Source organism: Rhinatrema bivittatum, chromosome 1, assembly GCF_901001135.1.
Source record: "Rhinatrema bivittatum chromosome 1, aRhiBiv1.1, whole genome shotgun sequence".
Lineage (NCBI taxonomy): Eukaryota > Metazoa > Chordata > Amphibia > Gymnophiona > Rhinatrematidae > Rhinatrema > Rhinatrema bivittatum.
The window spans coordinates 96,369,550-96,391,998 of record NC_042615.1 but is presented as its reverse complement, the minus strand read 5'-3'; the positions used below and the strand labels follow the sequence as shown (position 1 = coordinate 96,391,998).

General features: G+C 41.6%; 1 protein-coding gene across 3 annotated transcripts in view; it reads right to left on the bottom strand.

Annotated features, from left to right (window-relative positions):
* HPGD (15-hydroxyprostaglandin dehydrogenase) overlaps positions 1 to 22,449 on the bottom strand; it is a 306,229-nt gene that overhangs the window by 161,097 nt on the left and 122,683 nt on the right. Inside the window, exons 1-2 of one of the 3 annotated variants that reach the window (XM_029577483.1) lie at positions 7,063 to 7,642; positions 6,674 to 6,797 (exon numbers count right to left, since the gene is read on the bottom strand). The exons of 1 other annotated variant lie outside the window; for it this stretch is intronic. In XM_029577483.1, coding sequence (XP_029433343.1) covers positions 6,674 to 6,797; positions 7,063 to 7,155 — 217 coding nt within the window. In that variant the 5' untranslated portion in view covers positions 7,156 to 7,642. Of the gene's footprint in view, positions 1 to 6,673; positions 6,798 to 7,062; positions 7,643 to 22,449 lie in introns of those variants that run through there. One more of the 3 variants, XM_029577727.1, reaches the window with a different exon arrangement.

Sequence of the window (22,449 nt, the reverse complement as noted above, 5' to 3'; positions counted from 1 at the left end):
CGTTAAGAGAGCGGACACTGACTGTTCAGCACCCGCTTTCTACACGAGTTTATTGCATCAGCCCCATAGTGTTTTATTTCTGAGAAGATGCATTTTTTAGTAAAGTTCTTAGAATACAAATTGTGCCAAGACAGCAGTTGCATTCACTAAAGAGTTTTTCAACTAAGACTAACTTCTACGTTAGGACTCCTTTTTCAGATATTGCAATACCAAACTGCACCAGAGATACTGGGGCTCAATTACTAAAGTTCTGCCAATTTTTGCAACAGTGCAAAAGTTTTACTAGTGCTTCCCCCATTAAAAGTCATGGATTGTTTTCATTGCTAAATCTGGTGGAATTTGTCACAAAGTAAAACTAGCGCAAAACTTTAATAAATGAGTCCCATTTTAGTCACACTATACATACCTTTTTTCTTATGTGATTATTTCCATAATGAACTTAGTCAGACATTTTTTTGTAGTTATGAAGAAAATTACAAATTGCCTAAAGCTCTGTTTTGCAGTTTTTGATCTGTAGAGCTAAGCACAGCATTTTCTGGAGTAAAATATCTAATTAAAAAAAAATGTAACTGCTAACTAGACTGAAATTTAAAATATTTATTTATTTATTTAAAGGCTTTTATATACCGATGTTCATGTACTGGTACATATCACATCGGTTTACATAGAACCAAAGTTGGAAATTACATCGAACAAGAGGTTACAAATATGACGTATTTCTAGTAGAGATCATCAAAAGCTACATTTTGAATGGTGCAAATGTTTACTTTAATATTCTGTATCTCTAGAACATCTTAACTGAATACCTTTATGACTAGCTTTTGAGAGTCATGATCCCTTCATCAGCTTAGTGCAGAATGATATGGATACTATTCATTATTCCCCATTGACCTGATGAAGGTATCCTACTCTCAAAAGCTTATTACAATGTTAAGCTAATCCAATAACTTTGTTTGATATTTCTTCATGCATATTCAAATTGACTAGCCTGGCAGCCACACAACTTTATTCAAGAATGAAAACACAGAAATTCTTCATTCAATAATGCCCTATACAAATCTAAATTTATATCAACACAAGCAATGCTTCATTTAGCTACTATTTTATATCCTGTATCAAGAAAATTTCCAGAAAACAGACACCTGCTATTCTGCATGTAGTGTGAAAGAGGATCATGAACTATATATATGTGCTAGTGAAAGGATCATTAAAAATGATATACAAAGAATGATCTTTCTTGCACACATTCAATATGTCAACATTTGCCCATTCTACAGACCAGTTACTTCCCCATATTCCCTCTCTCCCCCTCTTTTTCACACTATATGGTTCCAGTGAGGAGAATATTGACTCAGACTGAAAGCAGCTCACAATGGGGTACTAGCACACACAGTCCACCATTTGGGTGCATTATTGACCTATACTAAATACTCTTAGCATTAAAAGGTGAATTTTAAAAGCCAGGCATGTGCATTAATTAAGTTGTGCTTACATGTGCCAAGCAGATTTTAAAAGCCAGCAAGATACACAAGTATCTCCTGTAGTGCGCACATTTCGAAAGTTTCAAAAAGGGGAGGGGAATGAGCATGGTCTGAGCAGGGCATTAGTATTTTGGGGCATGAACCTGAGATGTGCGCATAAATACTTATGCGATATGGCATGCCCCAAGACCCCTGCCACGTAATTTTACTTCTGCCACAGATGACGTGTAAGTTAAAAAAATAAAGAAAAATAGGCATATCGGCAGGGTTTTAAAGGTCGGGTCTAACTGAGAGCTATTGAACTCGGAGGGTTTGGAGGATCTCTCTTTACTGGTCAAACTGGTGAAGAACTGGTAAAACTGAGAATAGAGTCGACACGTAACCCTTTTCAAATCCCCGATTTACACAATGGAAACGAGATTTGTGTGCACCCACTTAAAATTTGGCACACATGCATGCAGCCAGGCTATTTTATAAAATGCATGCATATACGCGCATAACTTATAAAATAGCCGCATCACTTTGCATAGGCCGATTCATGCATGCGCATGAGCATCCGTGCCCCAGTTTGAAAGTCATCTGAACTATCTGGAAACTTGAGGTAACTAACTGAAATATTCCCTGGGTTATTTATTCCCATATTCCTGTTGTTCTTGCAACATGGCAAGGACACCCAAATGACACATTATGAGCTCCCCAAATACTACGCAAATTTTTCATTTTCATTGAGATGGTATACATCTTCTATACGGTATTGTAGGCATTAGGTGAATTTTAAAAGTTCAGCGCATGCCAAAGCCAGGAGATACGCACATCTATCGGGCCGGTACACATCTCATGTATTTTAAAAAGTCCGCAAGTATGCACATTATCTCTTGGTATGCGCACAAAATCAAAAAGCTAAAAAAAGGGTGGAATGTGGGTATGGTCTGGGCAGAGCAGGGGCAGGACATGGGCTTTCTGGAAAGTAAACTTGAAATGTACGCGTAAGTATTCCGCGCACAAGCGAGCATCAGGGTCCCCTATTGGGTAACTTTACTTCTAAGTATAAAAATACAGCTGAATGAGCAGGGTTTTAAGGGTCAGGGTGTACAGGGTGAAAGGGAGGCTAATTAACAAGGGAGTTAGGAAGTCTGATCTGTTAACTGGGCGAACTGGAAACGAAATTGGGAGAAAGGGCTATTGCATAGGCATGCAAACATTGCCAAATCCCCTCAATTAAGCACTAGAGTCGGCATTTGTGCGCACATGCTCTCTTCCATTTAGAATGCACACATATACGCACATACTGCTGATTTCACAACATGCGTGCATATATGCATTCATGTGAGCCAGCATAAAAGCGTACATGAACGCACTCTTGTGCGGTTGTTTAAAAGCCAGAGTTATTTTTAAAAGGCAAGCACCATTAAAGTGAAATGGTCTCTTTAAAAGTGTTGTTTGTATGGGAATCTTAAACCAGAGTTTTAAAAAAAAGAGGAAGATGGCTGTGACTTAGACATGTTTAGACTACACTACATCACATCTTTAGCTTTTTCCTTATGTACCTTATCAGTAGGGATGTGAATCGTTTTTGACGATTTAAAATATCGTCCAATATATTTTAAATCGTCAAAAATCGTTAGGGCCACGATACAATACCAATTCCCCCGATTTATCGTCAAAAAATCGTAAATCGGGGGAAGGGGGAGGGCAGGAAAACCGGCACACTAAAACCCCCTAAAACCCACCCCCGACCCTTTAAATTAAATCCCCCACCCTCCCGAACCCCCCCCCCAAATGCTTTAAATTACCTGGGGATCCAGCGGTGGTCCGGAACGGCCCCCTCAATTGAATCGTGTTGTCTTCAGCCGGCGCCATTTTGCAAAATGGCCGCCGCAAAATGGCGGCGGCCATAGACCAAAACGATTCGACTGCAGGAGGTCCTTCCGGACCCCCGCTGGACTTTTGGCAAGTCTTGTGGGGGTCAGGAGGCCCCCCCAAGCTGGCCAAAAGTTCCTGGGGGTCCAGCGGGGTTCCGGGAGCGATTTCCTGCCGCGAATCATTTTCCGTACGGAAAATGGTGCCGGCAGGAGATCGACTGCAGGAGGTCGTTCAGCGGGGGTTCTGACCTCCGCTGAACGACCTCCTGCAGTCGATCTCCTGCCGGCGCCATTTTCCGTACGGAAAACGATTCGCGGCAGGAAATCGCTCCCGGAACCCCGCTGGACCCCCAGGAACTTTTGGCCAGCTTGGGGGGGCCTCCTGACCCCCACAAGACTTGCCAAAAGTCCAGCGGGGGTCCAGAAGGACCTCCTGCAGTCGAATCGTTTTGGTCTATGGCCGCCGCCATTTTGCGGCGGCCATTTTGCAAAATGGCGCCGGCTGAAGACAACACGATTCAATTGAGGGGGCCGTTCCGGACCGCCGCCGTTCCGGACCACCGCTGGATCCCCAGGTAATTTAAAGCATTTGGGGGGGGTTCAATTTAAAGGGTCGGGGGTGGGTTTTAGGGGGTTTTAGTGTGCCGGCTCATGATTTTAACGATTTTCACGATAGTTTACACACCCAAACGGCAACAATACGATTCCCTCCTCCTCCCAGCCGAAATCGATCGTTAAGACGATCGAGGACACGATTCACATCTCTACTTATCAGTCTCTTCCCCAGGAAAGGAAAAAAAACTCCTCATGTATTCACTGCTGAAGATCCTCAATCCAGTTCTATTCTGCCTTTTGTGGTGAAAGAGGGATCATTGGGCCATATGCTGAGTGGTTTGTTTTGGGAATGGCTTTGCATACATTAGCTTCGGATTCAGACCTGGCTCCCAGCCCTGATTGTTTGCAACCTCTGAAGATCTCTAGGCAGTGATCCTCAGAAATGCAGCTGCAACCAGATGCTGGTCTTGATAAACTTCCACGGTCTTCAACCTCATGGTACAACTAGAGGTGGTGGGAGATGTGTTTTGTCCAGTGCAGCAAGAAGTCAGCAGGTCCTAAAGTGTTGATGTTAATGATTGTGGGGCACTGGGTGAAATGGTTGTGGCATCAGTTTCAGCAAAGTCACAGAGGGGAGAGGATATAGGAATCTTGGAATTTCTTATTAGCACAGGAGAAATATTCATCTTCTGGGTCTGTAAGGGAATGGATTACTTTGTTGCATCCTAACTTTCCAAAGCTAAACTCACAGCTTTGAAAGGGGTTTTCCATTTGGGAAAACTGCGATTACACTGGGTTAAATGTTGAAATGATTTTTGGAGAAACCCCAAAAGCAATAACAATGGAGGATGTTGTGGTAGCTAAGATTGATTTATGACATAATTATTTTAATTTTTTTTATTTTAATAGTTTGTATATACCGATAGCCACTTTCACATCTTATCGGTTTACAGAGAACGAGGACACAAAGCACCTAAATATATGGCAAAACAATTACATGGAACGCATAATTAAAGTTGTAGAACGACTTGATGCACTGGAGGTGATAATGGAGATTGTTTCAAAAAGTTTCTCAGAGACCGACTCAAATATTTCTTCTTTGTAAAATTATATTCTGTACTGGTTAAAGATAACGTTGCATTAGAGCAGAAAATGGAGAATACAGACAAATCTTTTGGGAAAAAATAGGAATTTATGATAAATAAACTTCTCTAAGTGGCAAGGGTTTCAGGTTTTGATATTTCTGAAAGAAATTTTGGAGGTTCCAGAATCTGCATTGCTCCCCTTGATGAAGACTTATTATTTACTGAGTAAAATAAGTAATAAGGATAAAAGTGTTCAAAAGCAATTCTAAGAGCTTGTAGCAGGCTAACATACTAGTGATTACCTTGCAGAGCTGTCCTTGGGTCTGAAAGCTACATAACTAGTGCCCTTTTCATTAGGATCAGATCATAATGAAATTTTAAAACTATTTTTCATAACAGACATAACATTTTTTGATCACAGGATAAGGATTTATCATGATGTTGCTAGGGTAACTTAGCCTCATAGGCAAAAGTTTTTGTCCTGTAGACTGGAAATAACTTATATATGGGGGCCTCTTTTTTTCATCATTTATCTTTGCAAGAGTAAGATTATATTTGAACAGAAAATATACTTCTTTTTTAACTTGATTAACTGTCAGATTGTTTTAAAACACATAAACATCAGCATGTTAGTGTTTACCAGTTCTTTAGAGGCTTAAATTGCCTGGGTCTTTAATATCTGGTGATCTATTTGATGATTATATTCTATGTTTCCTTGGGATAGAGATAAGATCAGAGTAGCATGTCTTTAGTCTGGTCACATTTAAAAAAAAAAAATGTTGTTTTCCATTTTTTCTTTTCCTCCTTGGAATCTTTTATTGGTGGCTTTATACATTAAATGTAAAGTTAATGGTGATGTTTGGTTTCATATATTTTTCCATATTTTGGATGTGTTGCTTTTTAAAATATCATGGTACTATTATTATAGTTTTACCTGTTTTGATGTTTTTCATTTTCTTTTCATTATTAGTATCATTTGACATTTTAATGCTTTTGGTAATCTGCTTTGGGATGCCTAGATGAAGCAGAATATAAAGAATGACAAAATTAAGTATGTTATTTTATATTGTTTTAAAATTATTGTACATTATATCATTTCTGTTTATAATGGAATTAAAAACATACATTTAAAAATGGAAATCAATTGATATTTTTAGGGAAATATTATCTGATAGATTATTTAATATATTGGTTTCTTTTTTTTTTTTCCACAAGCATAATATGTAAAATAATGTTAGGTTCACTCCCATACAAAGAAATGTAAGGCTGGGGTAGTGCACCATCGGCAGACAGGTGTAAATTAATGCATTAGGGCTGCTGAGGGCAAATAAAAGGAGCGTATGTATTTAAGTGAATGGATGATTGTAGCAGAGATAAAGATATTAATGAAGTGTCCAGTTTTGCTCCTCCAGGACATTTAGATTATCTTATTTTCTGGTCATGGCGTTTCTTTATTTTTGTTTTGGTTTTTTTTCTTTTCCTTTTGCTGTGGTTGTTTGTTTCGGTTTTCTAATTATCTGCTAGATCTGCTTTCTGTACAGTTGCTATACAATACAATAGTAGGCTGCTCTCCAAGGAGTCTCAATCAATACCTAGCAAGTATCAGTAGCTAGCACAGTAGGCAAAGGCAGTCACCATTTCAGGCTCCCTTTGGTTTTGCGTGCGGTTTCTGGCAAATTGCAGTTCTTACCTTTCATCTGATCGCGATTTGTAACATCAGCATGTATGAAGAGAGTCTTTTCGGAACCAAACTTTATATCCTGCGTCTCTTTGCACGCCTTGCCTTTCTCAGAATTTATATCCAACATGACCACCTGCCCGGGGACGAGTGTGAGGAAGAAAAGCAAACCCACAATAAGAGCGGAAAGATGCTGAAGCGCAAAGGCAAAGCAGAACACAGCTGGCCGCACGATTTCCACCGCCACTAAAACTTAACTTAAAGCCATGGCAAAACTCGTGAGGGCCTTCCAGGTAGAATACTGCTTAAAAACTTAAGTAGGCGCCGCGCCGCCGAGGAAAAGCTGAGCGCTGCCGCGGCCGTCTTACCCTCCCCCACCCCCTCCTTAGCCAGGTACTCACCGAAGCTCCCTTCGCCAGCAGCTCTTCGACCATGGACCGGCCGATCCCCTGCGCCGCTCCTGTCACCAAAGCCACTTTGCCCGTCAGTGTCATGCTGCTGCTCCACGGGTGCTCCTCCGGCTCTATCTGCACTCTCTGATTCGATGTCAGGCACTCGGTTCCTCCTCCCTCTCTCCTTCTGTATTTATTTCCTTTTCTCCCTTGTGGGTGTAGGTCTCTCTCTCTCTTTTTTTTTTTAATCTTTGCCTTATAATGGGCGGGGAGGGTAATGGCGGGGGGGGAGGGGGAGGTGTAGCGTGGCGCTCCTGCTCTGAGGAAACTGCCAGGTGTCACCTGGCGCGCGCGCGCTCCCGCCCGCTCGCCTGCCCCTCACACTCCCCCTGCACTCACCTGCGGCCCCTGCCAAAGTGTGTGTGAGAGAGAGAGAGGGTGGCGATGAACTCGCTTGTTTCGGGACCATGTTTATATAATTGACTTAGTGATATGGTAGATGACGGCAGAAAAGAAAAGTTGTCCCTGGCCGGCTCTGAGGAAATTTCCTGCGACCTTTTTCATGCCCTCTGCTCTGAGGTGAATTGCGTGAGAAGAGAACTGCTTTTTTTTTTTTTTTGATAAGGGCTTTTTTGGTTTGTTTTTTTTTTGGCACCGTGTAACTTTTGCTTGGCCCCGATTTTTTTTTTTTTTTAAAGCTGCATTGTGAAAACAATGAAAAACAAACGTTTGGAACTAGTGATTTTCTTTGCTCAGATTGTATAGTTCTCTTACAGATTGTAAATTTCACACAAGCATATGTACTTGTTAGTCAAGCAAAACATTTTGGAAACCAGTCTTAGCTTATTCCCATGGAGTTTGTGGATGATATTCTGAGGTGGAAATTCCATACTTAAGAGACATGCAGTCAGCCTTGTTATCCAAAGAAATGGAGACACATGGAAGTTTAATTGTGTACTTTGATAACATGAGAAAAATAGAAAAAAAATGAAAGTTGCAGATACAAAGGTTAAGAGAGTACAACAGGCATGGACATTGTTAAAAATTACCATTTTAGAAGCACAATCCAGATGTATTCCATTCATTAAGAAAATTGAAAGGAAAGCCAAGTGATTACCAGTGTGGTTAAAAGGTGAGATGAAAGAGGCTTTGATAGCCAAAAGGTCCTTCCTTCAAAAATTTGAAGAAGGATCCATCTGAAGAAAATAGGAAAAAACATAAGCACTGGCAAGTTAAATACAGAACATTGATAAGACAGGCTAAAAAAGAATTTGAAAAGAAGTTGGTCATAGAGGCAAATACTCATAATAAAAACTTTAAAAAATATATCCAAAGCTGGAAGCCTGTGAGGGAGTCTGTTGAACCATTAGATGATCAAGGGGTTAAAGGGGCACTTAGGGAAGACAAGACCATTCTGGAAAGACTAAATGAATTCTTTGCTTTGGTGTTTACTGAGAAAGATGTTAGAGAGATACCTGCTCTGGAGACAGTTTTCATGGGTGACGATTCAGATGAACTGACCCAAATCACGGTAAACCTGGAAGATGTAGTAGGCCATATTAACAAAATGAAGAGTAGCAAATTACCTGGACCGGATGGTATTCATCCCAGGATTCTGAAAGAACTCAAAAATGAAATTTCAGACCTATTACAAGTAATTTCTAACCTACCATTAAAATCATCCATGGTACCTGATATAGGAAGGAGGCCAATGTAACCCCGATATATAAAAAGGGCTTGAGCTGATCCAAGAAACTATAGATTGGTAAGCCTGACTTCAGTATTGGGAACAATCATGGAAACTATTATAAAGAATGAAATCACAGAACATATAGATAGGATTTAATGGGACACAGCCAGCATGGATTTAACTAAGGGAAGCCTTGCCTCACAAATCTGCTACATTTTTTTTGAAGGGGTGAATAAGCATACAGTTGAACCAGTAGTTGTGGTGTATTTGGATTTTCAGAAGGCATTTCACAAAGTCCCTCATGAGAGGCTTCTAAGAAAATTATAAAGTCATGGAATGATTGAGATGTCATTTTGTGGATTGTAAACTGGTTAAAAGACAGAAAACAAATTTTTAATATACTTATAAATGATCTGGAAAAAGGTACCACAAGTGAGGTGATGAAATTTGCAGATGACACAAAATTATTCAGAGTAGTTAAATCATAAGCACATTGTGGTAAATTGCAGGAGGAACTTGCAAGACGAAGATTGTGCGCTAATATGACAGATGAATTATAATGTGAACAAGTGCAAGGTGATGCATATAGGGAAAAATAAACCATGCTCTAGCTACACGCTTAGGTTCCATATTAGGAGCTAGCACCCAGAAAAAAATCTGGATGTCATAGTTGATATTACATTGAAATCGTCAGCTCAGTGTGCTGTGGCACTCAAAAAAGCAACAGAATGTTAGGAATTATTAGGAAGGGAATGGCAAATAAAATGGAGGATGTCATAATACCACTGTATGGCTCCATGGTTAGACTGCACCTTGAATATTGTGTGCTAGGGATGTGCAGAGCAAAATTTTATGTTCATATTTTTTATGTCCGAAAGGGGGTCCCACTTGCGGCCAATATGGACATAAAAAAAATCCAATGAGTTGGGTATATGTACATATGTGCAAAAAAAAAATTTAAACCCCCTCACCCTCCTTAATCCCCCCCCCCAGACTTACCACAACTCCCTGGTGATCGAGCGAGGAGTGAGGACGTCATTTCTGCAATCCTTGGCGAGAAGCATGTGACGTCGGTGGCACGTCGAGTGACGCGGCGTCACGTGATTCCCGGCTCGTTCGCGCCGGACGGCTCGTTCGGCCCAAAAAGAACTTTTGGCCAGCTTGGGGGGGCCTCCTGACCCCCCCAAGCTGGCCAAAAGTTCTTTTTGGGCCGAACGAGCCATCCGGCGCGAACGAGCCGGGAATCACGTGACGCCGACGTCACGTGATTCCCGGCAAGTTCGCGCCGGACGGCTCGTTCGGCCTAAAAAGAACTTTTGGCCAGCTTGGGGGGGCCTCCTGACCCCCTCAAGCTGGCCAAAAGTTCTTTTTGGGCCGAACGAGCCGTCCGGCGCGAACGAGCCGGGAATCACGTGACGCCGGCGTCACTTGACGTGCCGCCGACGTCACATGCTTCTCGCCAAGGATTGCAGAAATGGCGTCCTCACTCCTCGCTCCATCACCAGGGAGTTGTGGTAAGTCGGGGGGGGGATTAAGGAGGGTGAGGGGGTTTATATTTTTATTTTGGCTCAACAATCGCGATTTCCCACATATCGAACATATCTATGTTCGATATGTGGGAAATCCGATCGTTTATGTCGAATCAATTTTTTAAGTAAAAAAAAAATATGAGTTGCGTTTTACTAATGCGGTCAATCCGAATGCACACCCCTATTGTGTGCAATTCTGGTAACCGCATCTCAAAAAAGATATAGTTGCACTGGAGAAAGTACAGAGAATAGCGACCAAAATGATAAATTGTATGGAAAGACTCCCCTGTGAGGAAAGGCTAAAGGACTTTTCAGCCTGGAGAAGGGACAGCTGAGGGGGGATATGATAAAGGACATGAATGGGTAAATGTGAAAAGGTTATTTACTCTGTCAGATAAAACAAGAACGAGGGGGCATTTAAAACAAATCAGAGAAAATTCTTTTTCACTCAATGCATAATTAAGCTCTGGAATTCATTGCCAGAGGGTTTAGTTAAGGCAGTTAGTGTATCTGTTTGTAAGAAAGGTTTGGATAAGTTCCTGGAGGAGACGTCCCTAAACTACTGTTAATCAATAGGGAATAGCCACTGGTTGTTGCCGGCATTAGTACCATGGAATTTTTTTAATGCCTGGATATTTGCCAGGTATTTGTGGATTGTATTGCCCACTATTGGACACAGGATGCTGGGTTTGATGGTCTGACTCAGTATGGCATATCGTATGTTCTTATGTTATGTTCTAAGATATTAAGAATGAGTATTTACATTACTCATCAGTTTAACAATCTGCAACTTGGCAACTTGTTTAGTATGTACAGTGTGTCTTCTTCTTTTCAGGGTGTCGTTTTGGATACTTTGCTTAACTTAGACATAAACTCACGTCACGGTATTATGATATGTATGATACTATTTTTATATGATTCAGCATTTAATTAAGTAATAATAGTTGATGCACTTTATAAGACAGAGAATCGCCATGATTCATATTAATGTGCATGCATGAGTCCTGAGGCACACAACATAGCTTAGTTTGTGAGGTCCTGGGATGGGAGGGAATGGCTGATACAAAGTAAGAGAGGGAACAAGAGAGAAGTAGATAGACTGCAAAGAGAGAGCCAGGAATAAGGAAGAGAATAGTGTTGTGGACAGTGGAAAAGATGAAAAATGATAGAGGAGAAAAAAATTGAGTCCAGTAACAGATCTCAGCTTACTCTTATGTCTCCTTAACATGGACATGCATTAATTTATGTTTGTTCCTAAAATTACCCTTGTGGCATGAATATGTGTGCATATGTCTCAAAATATTTGTCTGTGCTCTCTCATTTTCTAACCATCCCTATCTCCTTCCAACCTTTGCTGTTTAGGTAGACCATTTTTACTCCTATGTCTCTCTTTATGTTTCTTTCTCCTTTTCTCAGGCCTCATCCCTCTGGCTCTGGTGCTCTCTCTTTTTCTTTATCTTTCTTGGCAATAGGAGTAGAGCAGAAAGAGTGGAATGATTTTGGAAAGAACATGAGTTAAAGGAAAAGCATAGCAGGAGCCAGTACAGAAGGAGATACTAGTGCAGGGAAATAGTGCAGCAGGAACTAGGGGAATGCTATCTTTTCAAAACAAGATGAAAACAAGCATATTTGGTATTTTACCTCATTTTCAAACAAAAGAGAAAACTCCAAAAATGTTTGTTCCATTTTTAGCTCAAGCTAAATAATTTCAGTATCTGCTAAAACAATTTAGCGAGCTTCAAAACCAAAATTTTAAATAAAACAAAAAGAAAAAAAAAAGAAACCACACAAAACAATAGTTTTTGCCATGTCCACCCAGAGCCATTCCTAACTTCTTTACTCTTTTTTCTCAGTATAGATTATTTGAAGGTTAACTTTCAAACAAATGCGCTCAGCAACATATCCATGCATACATGGCCACAAGTAGATTTATGATAGTATTTTAGAACCTGTACATATCAGATAGATGCATACTATAAAATATGCATATCTCTAACCTACAACATATGCATGCATATGGATGCTCACGTACAAATGCATGCAATGAATTGAAAGCAAGTATTTCAATGAATTTCTCGTAAGAACCTTTTATGATTTATGTATACTCAAACAATAGTATACAATAAACATATCTGATATCACTTATTCTAGGTATAAAATTATGCAAATAAGTTGCCAAATGTATATGTGTGTCTTTTAAAATAGCAATTTACACATGTAAATGTTAGCCCTGCCTGTGAATGCCCCTAAACCACCCCTTTTATATGCACATACATGTGAACCATAAAGCATATGCATATTTTTTATGTTTATATAATAGCAAACATGCTACTTATGCACATATATGCACATTTTTACACATGTAACATTTTAAAAGGTCACCCCATTTGGAAAAATAGGTAAAGAAACAAGGAATGGCTCCTGTTAAAGGCGCCATTTTTAGCAAAAATGTTTGTTTTATATGGATTCTTTTTTTTTTTTTTTCATTTTTATTTTGTTTCAGGTGTGTGCACAGGGAACATTTTAATTGGCTCTTTTTTCCAAATCCATTTTTTTGTGTGTTTTCATGATATATTTTGTTTCCTTAATTTATCTGGCTAAAATGAATTTTAGCTAGTTAAGTGGGTATTTAGCTGTTAACTAGCTTAAAAAATGTAACTGAGTAAAACTGTCCATGAGAAACAGAGCAAAAGCATATCCCTAATAGATGTAGATATATTGATTGACATATTGGTGTGTATAAATGTATCTCTTTATAATATAATGTCCTTTGTTTATGTTGTGCTCTTTAAAATCATGTTCTAAAAATCATATTTGTGTTGATTTTTCAGACATTTATTTATTTATTTATTTATTTATTTTATTTAAAACTTTGATATACCGACGTTCATAGACATATCACATCGGTTTACAGGTAACAAGGGAATAAAATATTATGAACCGAGAGGGAAGAATAAAGTTATATGTAACAGGAATACAGAATATAGAATATAGGAATATTTAATGATTGATTTCATTCCCTGGGGGCTGGGGGGGGTGGTCTACCCTTAGTATCCCACAAAAATTATCCGTTATCTGAACAGGAAATTAATTTTTATGTGCAACTGGACACTCATTCTCTAAAGATGGCTGAGTGTTCATAGAGCTTAAGCACACATACTTGTTACTGCACTGATATGAAAATTCAAGCAGCAGCTGTACACATGTATTGTAAATCCATATTTCATTCCTTTAACCCTATGGAGAGTTATTCTTAGGAAATCCCCCCATTCCTACTTTTCCCGGTTTGCAGACCTGTGGGTTATTTGTACCCATCTGCCTATAAGTTGATTTTCATGGGAAACGCCTCACTGAGTTTCCCTTTTGAAAATCCAGGATGGAAGGTGCTATGGAGATTTTTTTTTTTTAGCTCACATACTTTGCAGGTATAGGTTAAACAAAAGTGGGAATTTCATAATGAAATCACTGCACATACTTTACCCTGATTCACCCAGGGCCCATACACTTCTCCCCCCTTTTCCCTCCTAATGGGAAAGGAAAATTTTCAAATATAAGCACCCTTGTGCTCACATAAATCCTTTTAAATTAATGTTTTCCTGTCATTTTTGATGGGCACTTATGCTATTATATATATGTATTTAAAACTGAGCCAGGCCATCTTACAGCCCCACTATGATGACACATTCTTTTTTTGTTTTAAGTAGCTGAAATGGGAGCTCAGTAACAGCCCGAGGAAACAAAAACATTTATTTTAACAAAAGTGACCTGTTCCTGACCTCAGGCTGAAGTAGAGGTTTTTTTGTTGATATATGTGTTGCTCCTGAGCCTATACAGTACTTGCAGAACTTTTTTGATTGTTTTAGACACAGAATGTTGATTCTAGGCAGAAGCTGCAGGAAATCTTTTTTCTGTTTTTTAACGAACTCTGGCCTGTATTTATCAAAATGCACTAAAAATTGCATGCAATAAGAAAAGGGGTGTGTTTTATGGTAATAGGCAGTTTATCACAATTTGCACTAATGCCTATGTGAAGCACTATCTTGGTACAAATTGTGATAACTAGAGAGAGCCTAGCCATAATGGGTTCACACTAGATAGGTATTTATATCTCTATGGGAGGCCCACCTAGTCACTCGAGGTGAGGTTTAGGTATTAGTGTAGGGGTTAGGGGCCACTTTGACATTCAAAGTGAGACGTATGAACAGAATAGTGCTCTCTTGTGAAGATTTGATGACCTTCGGAGTGAGGAAACTCACCCAAAGATGAGATTTATTCAATGTTCTCTCAACCTAGCTTGATGTTACCCAGGTAGAGAGTCCATCAAGCTAGGTTGAGAGAACACTGCACAAATCTCATCTTTGGGTGAATTTCCTCTGCTGAACTGAGAAAGAGGAATCTTCCTGCCAGTCTTGGAGCCCACATAAAAAGGAAGAATTGCAAATTCCCTTCAATACCAGCCAATAGATACCGATTAGGTTGACATCAAACCTCCATCCCACATAATTGTACACCAAGAGTGCTCTCATCAGAAGACTTCTATTTGAATTTATAGTAGAAATTATCTTTATTTGTCGATATACTGACCTGCCATATTGTCTCATCTTATGCAACTGTTCAGATGCAAATTATGTGCCTACTTGGCAGGCAACGATAAAGTGTATCTGAGTATTTTGATATTTATATTCTATCAGGTTTAAAGGTCTATAGAGTGTGTATCTGCAAGTAGTTTTGCTCACTCCATTGAACTGCATGAGGTCCTCCACTCCCTCTTCCCTTATTTTACTTCCAATTCTTCCCAGCAAAACTGGTAATTCTGGAGGTCTGACCTGAAGTATCAGAGTTTTCTTTTAACAGGATTCCCAGAATCTGGCAATAGAGGGTGCCCTAACACTGCATAACCAATGCAAAGGCAAGAGAAGGCACCTTCTTCTGATACTGCTTCCTCCTCTTCCCACATCTTCATGGGCATCCTGTTTCTGCATTGAATTGTGTATCCTAAACATAGACAAGATTTACAAAGCAGCAACTAGTCAAACAAATTGACAAGTTAATCTTTATCTGGAATATATGTCAGTTGTATTGGCTAGTTCATTACATTTGAACCAGGCTCAAGGTGGTTAAATATACATTAAGAATATATAAATGAGTCTCCAAAATATGGTAGTAATCTGAAGAAGTTGTAAAAGAAGTTAAATCATGTTAAAAAAAAATTATGGAAAGGAACATTTGGCACAAATCTTTAATAGGGATAAAATAAGAAATGGTTAGAGAAATCAGATAGGTAAGTTGTGTTGAAGTGCTACCAGTGATGGAAATAACAATCCTTGAATTGATTAAGTAAGGAATAAAATCACTTAAAATTTCAGTTATGAACATAAAAAGGCCACATGTAAAGTAAAATGATTAATCTTCAATTAATCAATAACGTGGCATTCCACCCCCACTGTATTAAAGAAAAATATCCCTAGTGGGCAGATTCTGAGATATCGACGGTTATGCACTTCGATTCCCATGTATAAACAATGTTCTAATGAGCTGGCACAAAGGTTTTTAATTTGCACTTATTCCCGCCAGTGTGTTAAGCAGGCATGTAAAACAGGTTTGTATGCCAACAGACAAAATGTGTTGATTAGAAGTAATAAGGAACCCATAACTCACGTGATTTGTACATTGCCAAATTCTGCCCGTATGACAGAAATAAAGCATAATATTTTAAAACATTGGCTAGTATTAGGGTCTTTACTTATGTTTAGAGAAAGACCGATTTTTGCTGTGAAGAAAGGCAGGAATTTAAAGAGTAGATTAGCTAGGATGCATGATGCACAAACCCTACAAGAAGAATTTCAGGGACAGAGTAGATGTAATGGTGTTCAATGTGTAACAATGCATTATGTATGCAGCTGTTTTCCCATAAATGTTTTCTTTATCCTTATGCAAATCAAGTTGCATTGTTTATGCAATAGTTTGCCCATGCTCTTACATCTATATTGGGCAAACAAAATTAAGCAGCCTATCATAGAACATAAGAGTAATGTTCGTAGATTTGAAGAAAATGCTCCCCTCATATCTCATTGGTTGGCAGCCTCACATGAGGTTATTGATAAAACATTTTTTGCTATCAAACAATTAAAAGTAACACGAGGGGGTAATATTTCTCGCATGTTGCATCAATGTGAACAGCGCTTTATTTATTCATGGTGCACTGTGATACCATTCAGGTTTAATAATGAGTGGTCTGCATTTATGTAATTAGTTCATCTAGTTTCTGACTGGGCAAGTAGTGTTTAAAAGTTTATGTGGAATACGTAGGGGATGTCAGCGTTGTTTGGTTCAGGAGAGGATAGTTGGAGTCAAGCTCGGAAGTATATAAGCTGGTAAGCTTGATCTTATGCTGTCGATGTAATAAAATGTTTATTTCTTTTTTGAAATAATGAGGGTAATTCATTTGTTTTTTGTGTTGTAGAAAATATGTCATACTTTAAAAATATTGGGAGATAAATATGAGAAGGTGAAACAGTGTTTTGGATATTTTAGCGGTGAAATAGAGATCACATTTTGGAAGCCGCGGTGACGGTGATTGTTTCTGATCAACATAGTATTCAACATAGAGGTAATGGTATTAGTATAACAGAAATTTGTGGAGTTATACTCTAGGGGGCAGATTTTAAGAGCCCTGCTCGCCGGTGCGCCTATGTTCAATAGGCCTACCGGCGCGCGCAGAGCCCCGGGACTCGCGTAAGTCCAGGGGTTTTCCGAGGGGGCGTGTCAGGGGTGTGTCAGGGGCGGGGACGAGCGGCGTGCCGTTTTCGGGGCATGACGTGGCGTTTCGGGGGCGTGGCCACACCCTCCGGAACCGCCCCTGGGTTGCGTCGGGGGATTTACTTCTCCCTCTGGGAGGCGTAAATCCCCCAACAAAGGTGGGGGGGGGTTTAGACAGGGCCGGGGGGGTGGGTTAGGTAGAGGAAGGGAGGGGAAGGTGAGGGGAGGGCATTAGCGAATTCCCTCCGAGGCTGCTCCGATTTCGGAGCGGCCTTGGAGGGAACGGAGGTAGGCTGCGCGGCTCGGCACGCACCGGCTACACGAAATCGGTAGCCTTGCGCGCGCCGATCCAGGATTTTAGCGGATACGCGTGGCTACGCGCGTATCTACTAAAATCCCGCGTACTTTTGTTGGCGTCTGGAGTGCCAACAAAAGTACGCCAACGCGCCGTTTTTGAAAATCTACCCCTAGGAGTGAAGATGTTGATAAATGTTATATTTGTATTTAGTGTCATTATTCCCTGAGGAAGCCCAGTTCAGGTGAAACGAGGGTTCCTTGTCGGACAAGTTTGAAGGATATAGTGTGAAAAATTTTCGGAGAGTCTACATGTACATTGAAGCTTGGTGCAAAGAAACATCTTTAAAACATTGGGAACTTTGGGATACTTCGTAAGAGGTTTTGTGGGTAGAATAAAGCATGCACAACATTGAAACTTTGGAGGATCTGCTATCAATGCGCCATTATTGAAGTTTTGGAGAAAACGTTTTAAAGAAAATTCTGTTAAAATGTCACTAATTGACAGATGTTGAATTCTAATCTGGTATTGTTGCATTTTATGAATGGTATGGAGATGTGAATGGGGAGAAGGTATGTGAGTTGGGGTGAATTGTAAAGGTTCTGTGATTGAGGGTTTTTTTTATTGCATAATGTTTGTGAATACATATTTTAAAGATATATATAAGGATTGTGGTTTCAATTTGATTTATACTTAGTTTTTAAATAAATATTTGATTTAACATATCTCCTATGATTATGAATGATTATATACAAAATTAATGTAAGGTTGATGTGTGAATATTTGAGAAATCACTCTCATTAAGTATTCTACTGTGCCCCACAAATATCATTCAAATCTTCTCTTCAGGTTAAGTGAATGTTAATTGTTCTGCTGGATCCAGCTTAACACTGGATTTTGAGGGTCATACTTGCATGCAGGATGTCTGCAACATCAAATACTCTATTTGAAGGTCAACAATTACTAATGGTCCAACACCTAATCTCCAAAGGGGAAAGCAGGATCTGACAACATTTTTGACACTGCTAATACACTACTAATCATTCAAACCTGAGAAGGAAACATATCTGTCACTACTATGGAGTAGTTGGAAAGCTGAGAAGAGTGTAAGGCTTTTAGAGCTGTTTCTTTTGTGAATATTAATCTTCAATAAAAATAAAGATATAAAAAATGTATTGGGATGAAAATGTGATTGTTATGTGCGCCGGCCGCAGCAGACCCGTGGCTCGGCCCCCTTACCTCTTTCAAAGTAATCCACAACTGGTCCCTCATCTCTGGCGGCTGTGGGCAGCCAGCTCCATCCTCGAGCTGCCCCTTGTGTCTCTGGCTCTGCTGCAGCTCCTGATACTCCACATTGGTCCTCTCCGCGTGGCCCGCGGAGAGACACCGCCCTGATCACCGCCACACCCCTCCTTAGGTGCGCACACAGCTAGTCTTTAAATAGGGCCCGTGGTGGGAACCTGGCCGCGGCCCCGGATGATGACATTGGCAGAGCTCCGGTATATAAGCCCGGGCTCCGCTCTCTCAAATTGCCTTTGCAACAGGTCCCCTCGCTAGTCGAGAACTCATTGCCTCTTCAGTTCCTGGTTCCCAATCCTGATTGCCTTAAGAACATAAGAAATTGCCATGCTGGGTCAGCCAAAGGGTCCATCAAGCCCAGCATCCTGTTTCCAACAGAGGCCAAACCAGGCCACAAGAACCTGGCAATTACCCAAACACCAAGAAGATCCCATGCTACTGATGCAATTAATAGCAGTGGCTATTCCCTAAGTAAACTTGATTAATAGCAGTTAATGGACTTTTCCTCCAAGAACGTATCCAAACCTTTTTTGAACCCAGCTACACTAACTGCACTAACCACATCCTCTGGCAACAAATTCCAGAGCTTAATTGTGCATTGTGTAAAAGAATTTTCTCCGATTAGTCTTAAATGTGTTACTTGCTAACTTCATGGAATGCCCCCTAGTCCTTCTATTATCCGAAAGTGTAAATAACCAATCCACATCTACTCATTCAAGACCTCTCACGATCTTAAAGACCTCTATCATATCCCCCCTCAGCCATCTCTTCTCCAAGCTGAACAGCTCTAGCCTCTCCAGCCTTTCCTCAAAGGGGAGCTGTTTCATCCCCCTTTATCATTTTGATTGCCCTTCTCTGTACCTTCTCCATTGCAACTATATCTTTTTTGAGATGCGGTGACCAGAATTGTATACAGTATTCAAGGTGCGGTCTCACCATGGAGCAATACAGAGGCATTATAACATTTTCCATTTTTATTTACCATTCCCTTCCTAATAATTCCTAACATACTGTTGCAGACATAGCGGTGGACCCTTGGACTGGCCTGATGGAGTGGGATGGAAGAATAAGAGCACTCCGCTGTGAAGAGGTAGGCCAGAAGGCGGAGCCAAGCTGGATGTAGAGCAAAGTCTTCACCCTGGAAGCCGAGATCTCCCCGGGAGGAGCCCGTGAGGATCCGGGCTGCTGGGACTTAAGTGGTGGCAAGACTGGAAGAAGAGATGACATCTTCACCCTGGAAGCCCAAGGCCCCCCTGGGAGGAGCCCGTGAGGACCCAGGCCGCTGGGACTTAGGTGAGGGCAGCGAATAGACGAGAAGACAACCAAGGTCGAGACGGGCGGCAGACATGGAGATTCAGAAGCAGGCTGGAGTCAGGAACCAGGGAAGTAAGCCAGGAGGAGTCCAGAATGGTAGCTGAAGATCCGGAGCTGGAACTGAAGCGAGACCAAGAACTGGAACAGAAGATCCGGAGTTTGAACTGAAGCAAGACCGAGAACTGGAACAGAAGATCCAGAGCTGGAACTGAAGCGAGACCAGGAACAGGAACCAACAGAAGATTCAAGCAAGAAGGAAACAGCACAGTGCAACTAACACCCAGCAGGGAACCTCGTTGCAAGGCGATTTGTTCAGTCAGACAGCGGACTTAAATACTCACCTGCGTCTGATGTCACTCCTGGGGGCAGCCTGCGGTCTGGCGGGAAAAGCCCTTTAAAAGGACCCTCCTTGCGCACATGTGCACCTAGGAGGGGAGGGGCCTGGTTTCGAGGCTCGGCGGTGTCTCCCTCTTGGAGACACCGCCGCTAGAAGGCTTGAGCAGGCCCAACCAGCAGCGGGTCCCATCGGCGGCAGACCGGAGAGAGGGACACGAGCCCAGCAAGCAGCAGGCCCCAGACAAGGGACAGTACCTCCCCTCTTGTGCCCCCTCCTAGAAGGACCAGGTTTACCGGGGTGATTTAGATGGAATTGATGAAGCAGGGATTTGTCCAAGATGTGACGGTCTGGCTCCCATGTGTTCTCTTCAGGACCACACCCCTCCCAGGCTAACAGACTCCCATCGCCGATGGTAAAAACGGACATCCAGAACATCACGAACTTGATAGATTGGATCGGCCTGAACAGACGTGTCCATGGGATCTGGAATTTTATGATGATACCTGGAGAGAATGAGAGGTTTTAGCAAAGAGACGTGGAACACATTATGAATGCGCATGGAAGAAGGAAGACGCAGACGGTAAGACACCAAACCCACTCTTTCTGCAACACGAAACGGGCCACAGTACTTTGGAGCCAATCTTCGAGATGGGACCCGAAGATGTATATTCTTGGTGCTGAGCCAGACTCGATCGCCGGGAAGAAAGACTGGTGCAGGTTGACGGTGTTGGTCTGCCCACTTTTTAGCTGTGCATCCCGCCTTGGTGAGCTTGCCCTGGATAGAGACCCAGAGAGCATGCAGCTGTTGAGCAGAGAGTTGAACTGCAGGCGAGGAACTAGGCATGGGCAGAGGCAATGGTGGTTTGAGTTGTTTGCCAAATACTGTTAGAAAAGGTGATTTCCCCGTAACCGAATGGGTATGGCGATTGTAGGAGAACTCAGCCCAGGGCAGTAGTCTCACCCAGTTATCTGGTCTTTCATTGGCGAATGTGCGGAGAAACGTCTTCAAAGAACGATTGGTGCGTTTCGTCTGTCCATTACTTTGGGGATGGAAAGCTGTGGACAAATTAAGTTGCACATCATTTTCACACAATGCCTTCCAATAGCGAGCGGTGAACTGGGGTCCACGATCAGACACTATATCTTGTGGGAGTCCATGAATTCGGAAGACATGTTGTGCGAAGAGCTGGGCCAGTTCTGGTGCAGATGGTAACTTGGGAAGTGGAACAAAGTGGGCCATCTTGGAGAAGTGATCCACGGTTACCCAGATGACTGTGTTTCCTTCAGAAACAGGCAGGTCTGCCACGAAATCTGTGGCGATGTGCATCCAGGGTTCCACAGGTATGGGCAAGGGTTTCAGCAACCCCCATGGTTTTCCAGTTCACGTTTTTTGTTTAGCGCAGGTGGGGCATGAATTGACGTAGGTGCGGACATCTAGCCTTATGGTGGGCCACCAGTAATAGCGGTTCAACAAATCAAGTGTTCTTTCTCAGCCAGCATGTCTGGCTGTAAGGGATTCAGGGGCCCAAATCAGAACTCTCCTTCGAGAACGTCATAGAACCACAGTCCTCCCGAGAGGACTTACAATCGTACTGGATAAATTAACTTTTGCAGGATCTAGAATATACTGAGGAAGTTCCCCCTCCTCCTCCAACTCCAAGGTACGAGACAACGCATCCGCTCGCACGTTTCTGGATGCAGGGCGGTAGTGAAGCATGAAGTCAAAGCGGTTGAAAAATAGAGACCAACAGGCTTGCCTGGGGTTCAAGCGTTGTGCCTGACAGAGGAACTCCAAGTTCTTGTGGTCAATGTAGACTGTGACAGGATGTGCGGCCCCCTCAAGCCATTGTCTCCATTCTTCGAAGGCCAGCTTGATTGCCAAAAGTTCTTTATCTCCTATGCTGTAATTACATTCAGCTGCAGAGAATTTCTTAGAGAAGTACGAGCATGATAATAATCTCCCCAAACTGGTGGTTTGGCTAAGCATGGCTCCTACTGCTATATTGGAAGCGTCCACCTCCACTATGAAAGGGCGAAGGGGATCTGGATGACGTAGACAAATATCCAGTAAAAAGGCCTTCTTAAGGTCTTCGAATGCCTGGCAAGCCACCTACGGCCATTCCATGGCATCGGCCCCCTTTCAAGTGAGTGCAGTGAGTGGCGCCAACCTGAG